This window comes from Gymnoscopelus braueri, assembly GCF_963280865.1.
Source record: "Gymnoscopelus braueri genome assembly, chromosome: 18".
Taxonomy (NCBI): Eukaryota; Metazoa; Chordata; class Actinopteri; order Myctophiformes; family Myctophidae; genus Gymnoscopelus; species Gymnoscopelus braueri.
This window is the reverse complement of record NC_137618.1, coordinates 12,126,838-12,134,216: the sequence shown is the minus strand read 5'-3', so window position 1 is coordinate 12,134,216 and position 7,379 is coordinate 12,126,838. Positions and strand designations below refer to the sequence as shown.

General features: G+C 41.0%; 1 protein-coding gene across 1 annotated transcript; it reads left to right on the top strand.

Moving 5' to 3' along the window:
* Positions 1 to 6,607: 6,607 nt before the first annotated feature.
* Positions 6,608 to 7,141, top strand: LOC308073727 (EKC/KEOPS complex subunit TPRKB-like; the record flags this gene model as incomplete). Its single annotated transcript, XM_080412815.1, has 1 exon — positions 6,608 to 7,141. One exon carries the CDS (start codon positions 6,608 to 6,610, stop codon positions 7,139 to 7,141), a length of 534 nt encoding a protein of 177 aa, XP_080268941.1.
* Between the last annotated feature and the right edge of the window lie 238 nt (positions 7,142 to 7,379).

Below are 7,379 nucleotides of genomic sequence, written 5' to 3'. Positions count from 1 at the left end.
TGTCAGAAAGCCAGAGGTGTAGGGCATGGTAGAAACATCTCTGTTGTTGACACACCAGGATTCTTTGACACCAGATTTAAAGATAACGTCCTTGATGAAATCAAACAGTGTATTTGTTTTGCTGCCCCTGGTCCCCATGTGTTCCTGATTGTGATCAGACTGGGAAGATTCACAGAAGAGCAGCAGATACCTGTGGAAATGATTCAGCTGGTATTTGGTGAAATGTCGAACAAATACTCCATGATTCTCTTCACTGGTGGTGACCTGCTCAAAAGGTACACCAGTTGAAGACTTTTTGAAAAAGAGTCCAAGCGTACTACAAGAAGTAATCAAAAAATGTGACGGTCGCTATCATGTCTTCAACAACGAAACCAAGGATCCCTCTCAGGTCACTGAGCTGCTGGGGAAAATCGAGTCGATGGTGGAGGTTAATGGAAGAAGCCACTACACCACTGAGAATTTCCAAGAAGCAGAGGGAGCAATACAGAAAGAGCAGCAAAGGATTCTTAAAGAGAATGAACCGGAGACACAGCTGAAGAGAGAGAATTCAAGAATTCAAGCTGAAAAAAGTAACTGCTTTCTCTCAAAAAAGAAAGGGCCCATAGCGGAAGACGCAAAGAAGTTTTTCGCAAAGTTGAAACCTAAAACGAAAACTGTAGAAGAGAAACAAAAATGCACTATCCAATGAATGACAAAGCTTCAGTGATATGTATTCAAGTCAAGAAATCCACGCCACTGTTAACATCCATTTATAGAGTGGCTGGTATAGGATAATATAAAAACATGTTGCATGTCTTGTTGTTGCTCATTGATTCTTTTTTCTTTTCTATTCTTTAAAAAAAGGGGGGAAATTAGCAGATGTTATTTGTCAGGCTTAGGAGAGAAGACCGTGTTGTAAAAAAGACTTGTCATATTGTAATAAAACGAAATAAAAAGAAAGGTTTGACCACTGCAGCTGTACTTCGTGTCTTGTAATATTGAAAAAGAAAATGTGCTTTGTAATTTGTACTTTTGCACAACTAAGCATTTTTAAAAGCAAGTACTTCAAACTAAGTACAAATTTGACAAAGCAACTTTCACCTGTAGCTGAGTAATATTTGACCAGGAGACTATACTTTGACTCACGTGGGGTTGAGTACACCACTGCAGATTAGTAAATTATACTGTATACAACACAGGTGATAAATTCAATTTCAGAGGGTCTAATGGAGGGGACAAACAAAGTTATTTTCAAGATAGTGGGGACACGTCCTTCACACACCTATGTCAACACATTTTGCCCCCACGCTACTGAATTTTATTCCTCCACAAAAGCAAATGTGAAAAAATTAAATTGGATAATTTAATTTAGACACAGATGTGACAGTAACGTTTTCAATGATTAATTAGTCAAATTAAAGGCATGATTTTAAATTCAGTTCGTTTTTTTTCAACAGTTTCAGATTAATTTTGCTATCATTACGATCAATTAAAGAGGTTAAAATCACACTTGCATCTCTTATGTCACTAAGGCAAGCCATCTCAGTGTCTTAACTGCTTCAACATTTAAATCCTAATGTACTGTAGGCCTGAGAGACAGAGGAAGTATAAAGACAGATCTTGTGATCTGACAACGTAAACTTCAATCTGCACCAGCACCACAGAGAAAAGGTAACATTTGTGACTCACGGAAGAGTAGTCACTGTTACCTAGTCACTGTCAGTGACTAATGAAACAAACAATAACATCAAAGGAGGAATTACACACAGGGCCCTATTTAGATGATCTATGGCGCAGGATGTAGGGTGCAAATATGTGGGGATGTGTCCAGTTTTGGTATCCTTAACATTTTGAGGTAATTTACTTTTTTAGTTTTTGAAGAGCGGAGGTTGCGGGTCGAGGGTTGTATAGGGAGACTAGTTCCTTGAGGTAGGAGGGAGCGTTGTATGCACTGATGTGTCAACAGGGATATCTTGTATTCGGTCCGGAAAGTAACGGGAAGCCAGTGGAGTGAACGGAGGATGGAAAATTGTAGTTCTACAATCTCACGTCACATTGTGAGCTTGTAGATCTGCTATTTTCAAATGTCTGAAATGTGTCTATGGCTGAAGTGGTTAATGTATGTTTTGTAATACAAATCTACAAAGTAACTAGTAACAAAGTTTTCAAATTGTTGTGGAGTAAACATACAATATTTGCCTATGAGGTGTAGTGGAGTAGACCTAAAAGTATTGATGTCAAAATGTACTAAGTAGAAAGTACTCATTATGCAGTTTTCAAATGTATAAAACTCTTTTGAAAATGGCAGATCTACAAGCTCACAATGCAACGCATTGTTGTGAGCTTGTAGATCTGCCATAGATCTGCCATTTTCAAATGGTTGAAATATACATGGCTTAAGTGGTTAATGCATGTTTGTAATACAAATCTACAAGGTAACTAACGTTTTTCAAATGATTGTTGTGGAATAAAAGTACAATATTTGCATTTGCCTCTGAGGTAGAGTAAAAGTACTGGAAATACTCAAAATTGTACTTAAGTACAGTACAAAGTAAATGTACTTAGTTACTTTACACCACTGCCCTGGTCAACTATATCTAAGGTTTGACCTCTTAAACCCTTATACTTAGTTGACAAAATTCCAAAGGGCTCTATACTATTTTTTTCTATACTCCTGTTTTTGCTCTACACTAAACATTCTTGCTGAAAATGGCTGCTCTACAAGCTCCCAAAGTGTTGTAACGCTATGTGTTGTGAGGGGCAAACACTAGGGGCAAATGTATCTACAACTGAAATCAGATTAATATCATAAATGCTTTGTCGTCTCTCTATCCAGATATGGCTACTGGCAGGTTTCTTCTTACTGACAAGCACTTGCTCTGTGCGATATGTCTGGATGTGGTCACTGAGCCGGTCTCCACACCATGTGGACACAACTTCTGCAAGGCGTGTATTCAACACTACTGGGACACCAAGGACATTTACCAGTGTCCTCTGTGTAACGCAACATTCCCAACCAGACCTCGAATGCAAGTCAATACTGTCGTGTCAGAGTTGGCTATAGGACTTAAGAAGTGGGCTCAAGTTCGAGACCAATCTGCCAATGATGTTCTTTGTGATGTCTGTTCTGTGAGGAAGGACATGGCTGTTGCGTCTTGTATGCCTAACGTCTTTCTGTGAGACGCACCTGGAGCCTCACCAGAGAGTTGCAGGCCTCAGGGGCCACACTTTAACTGCTCCTGTATCAGGTCTTGAAGACAGGTTGTGCAAGAACCATCACAGGCTCGCTGACCTTTATTGTAAGACAGATCAGACTTGCATTTGTGTTGTTTGCATGAACACGCACCACAAAGATCACCATATTGTATCACTTGAGGAAGAATCTGAATCCAAACGTGCAGAAGTGCCTGAGATGATGGCAAAAGTCCAGAGTTACCTGGCAAAAGTCCAGAGTGTGATAAATGCACGGTCACAGATGATCGGCGAGATCAAACGCTTGACCAAGACTGCACGAGTCGTCAATGACCAGCTGAACCTCAACCAGCCAGAGATGGTTGAGGTTAAAACAGCAGAGCAACAAGCGGAGGGTTTCATTAAAGAACTGAAAGTGGCAATCGCTGACCTCAACAAGAAACGTGTTGAGTTGGCGCATCTCTCTCACTCTGACGATCATCATCGCCTTGTCCTGTTCCTGTCAAGCCTGCCCACTCTGCTAAACGAGTACCAGAAGAACACCATGGTTGACTTCAATCTGCCCGACACCACCTGTGTGATCAGATGTGCAGCTCTACTGGCTCAGGAAATCAATCTGCAGAGGCTGAAGATCTGTGCAGGGGATGTGACCCTTGACCCAGACACCGCACACTGTAACCTCATCATTTCCGTGGATGGGAAAGCAGTGATGCATGGGGCAACACCCCAGACTGTTCCTGATGCTAACAAGAGATTTAAATATCATACGTGCCGGTGTTGTCAAAACAATTGGTAATTTTTCATGTTAATATATAGGTGTTATGATTTCATGTATTGGGTTCTTTCCCTCGACAGTGTGAGAACTAGTGTTTACTGTCTGGGACAAAATTGCACTCAAAATTATTCAGTTTTGAGTATTTTGTTACTACTTTTAAAAAGGCTTAGATTTTAGTGCTGATACTGTCTTTTAACTTAATGGAGTTTTAAAGTTGTCTTTGAATTTTATTTTGAGTTTTGTTTTAATAATTGTTGTAATAAAGCCTATATTTTACAAGAACATGGATTTCTCTTTTCCTTATTGAAACCACTACAGCTTACCGGGGAGAGTCTTATTTACCTTACTGAGTGTGGTCATTGTGACACGTAACAGCAGAGGGCATCAAATAGAATTGTTAACATCTACTTGTAGCTACATAAGATTACTTTATTTTTGTATAGCTTCTCAGATATTGCGGTACAGTAACCTGATAAACATCACTATAAGAAATCGTTCATTTTAACTTTTCTAAATTGGATAGTCAGTCTAACCACAATGTTATACTTTGTTGTGCAATAATGGTGTGGGGAAAAAATGGCTGATCTACGAGCTCACAACATGTGATGTATTGTGAGTTTGTAGATGGTTATGTTCAGACAACCCTCATGCACTATGGCAGTCAGTTTATAGTAGCAGCAAATGGACTAAAAAAGTCTGTCTGCCAGGGACCCCCCCAGAAGCAAAGATTTGAGTTAAAAATGTTCGCTTTAAAAGTATATATATTCAAAGATTTGCTCACATTTTAACAATTTTTCAAAAATAGCAGATCTACAAGCTCGTAGCGCGGCACTCTATATCTGATATTTTTGAATAGCTCAAAGTGTAAATAATGCTTTTAGCTCAAATCTAAAAATGACACAGTTCCAGGTCTTAATGGGTTAGTACAGATATACATCATGTTGGCAGTCAGTGTACAGCAGCTGTGACATGTCCGGGGGGGGGGGTGCTTGTACATCAGGCCATCTCACGCTACAGAAACAGCAGACAGGCTCCTGCCCCTATGGGCTACTTATACAAGTGCATGTAAAAACAATTAGACTCAAATTTGATATACATATATATTCCTTGTAGTTTGCTGACAACCCCACTTGTCACCTGTCTTGTTCTCTCAACCATCCTTTGTCTTTTGAGGGTGGCTAGTAACGGCTGGATAAAAGTGACGGACACATTTTGTTATCAAGTCATATTCCTAAATGGTCATTAATAAATACCAGCTCAGTGGCCTTACGGAGTGTCTCCCTGAAACTGGGAGTCATACCAAAGTCTATACAAATTTAACCTAATGCCTCCCTGCTTGGCACTCAGCATCAAGGGTTGGATTGGGGGTACGTCCCTGTGACATACTAGCGTCATGTACATGTACATCATGCTGCCTCACACTAAGGAAACAGGAGATCCTGACCTATAGGCCACATGGCTAGGGAAGCATTGGTTCTCAAAGTGGGGTTCCGGGGGGTTCCAGGGGGTCCCCAGCGCAAAAGTAGTTCATGTAGCATCACAATCATCTTTACCATGTTTGGAAACCTTTGAATAATTTAGACAGTTTCTACAAGTTGATACTTTATATGTGCTCTTCATACTATGTTGTCGTAAGAATTTTTTTTATTTATTTTTTAAATAATAATCTGTAATGAGGGTGGCGGTGTGTAGATCGCAATATATACTGTAGCACACAGGATCCAGTGGAAATTTCCTGTTTCTACAAGAAATATTGCGGTATAATCCATGATATTTAATCAAAGAGGTGAAACATAATTCCCAAAAAATAATTGGCCTTCTAGTGGCGCTATAACAGGCCCCAAACATTTGGGGCAGAGGTTCTGCTGTGTGTGCACAGTTTCTTGTTGATCGGGCCAACAGTGCCAGAGATTAGCTGTCCATAGACGGACGAACACAGTCACACGGACGGACGGACGGACAGACTGGGTGCAAATATAGTCTCGGCCTGGCGGAGACAAAAATAAAGTGGTCATTATGAAATGGGTAAATAAGCATATGTGGACGAAAACAAACATGACAGACTACCGAGAGGCGCCCATGGCCAACACTAAAATTAATGGCCAACACTAAATAAATATTTTCACTTATCGAAGGAGGGTTAGGGTCGTTTACGTACTACTCTAATAAACTGTATAGAACCGGTTGTATTGGTGGGGAATTCATATTATAATAATTATATTATTGAATGCTTTATCAGGGCTGAAACCGTGCCCAAATTTGGAGTCACACATGAGCTTGTGAATGTGACATTGATGAGTGACGTCAACAGTGCATGATGACATCATCAATGATGTCATCAGTGTCTCTCACCCCTGTGATGTCTCAGAGCAGTGGTTCTCAAACATATTCAGGGCAAGGACCCCCAAATTGACATCTATTTGGCCTCGGACCCCCGTCTGAAAATATTTTGTGCCACGTTTACAAGATTTTCCCAAAACGTTCAAAAATAACAGATCTACAAGCTTACAACACGTCACAACGCTGCGCATTGTGCGCTTTGTAGATTGTGACATCAGTGCGTAACATCACCAAGTGACATCATCAGGGCCTATGTACCTTGGTAAATAAAGTCCTGGCGATTATTGGTTGGTGGTCCCCATGTGCCCAGGAGAGGAGGTCATGCACTTAACACAGGAACTAGAGCTCTATCCATTGCACAGCGTCACTCAGCTGCTTTTTAAAGATGTGAGAAACGCCGCCGAACTGAGACGGAGTGCTGTGGAGGGTCACATCAAGTGTGCCCTGGTCAACCCAACAATGCTACTGAATCCTTTCCAAGTGCTGGTAGCCACAAACAAGGCCGTGCACTCGCAGAAAACTGGCAAGATGAAGACCAGAGGTTTGTATTCAGAGATCATCTTCAATCTGTCTCCAGGTAATAACATATCGGAAGCTTTCAAGAGGTTTGGCATCACGGACAGCGATGACTCCGTGCACGTGACTGTGGTTCACTCCAAAGACGAGTCACGTGATCTTCTTCTCTCGGACATCGTGGCTAAAGTGGACGGACGACAGCTTCCGGTGGAACACGTCTCGATGCTGAGCGACCTCGACGAGATCAAGAAGATGTACAAAGTCACCGCGCAGGAGGAGAGGTGTGGGTCTCTGTTGGATGCAGTCATCTGCAGGATGGCTACCAAAGATGCTCTGTAGCTTCACAAACTCAATTCCGGGGGCCACCAGCGGACAAACTCAACCCTTTACTGGTCTGTAACTCAAGAGATTGTACAATGGGTTATCTCTCATTACATTTGTAACCTGTACTGTACTCAATCAATTAATGCACATGTAGGTCTGCAACAGTTAATCAAACAAATCAATTTAATCTATTGTAAAAAAAAAGAACATAATTTGGGCAAAAATTGTGAAAATAGCCCAGTCACATTGTGCC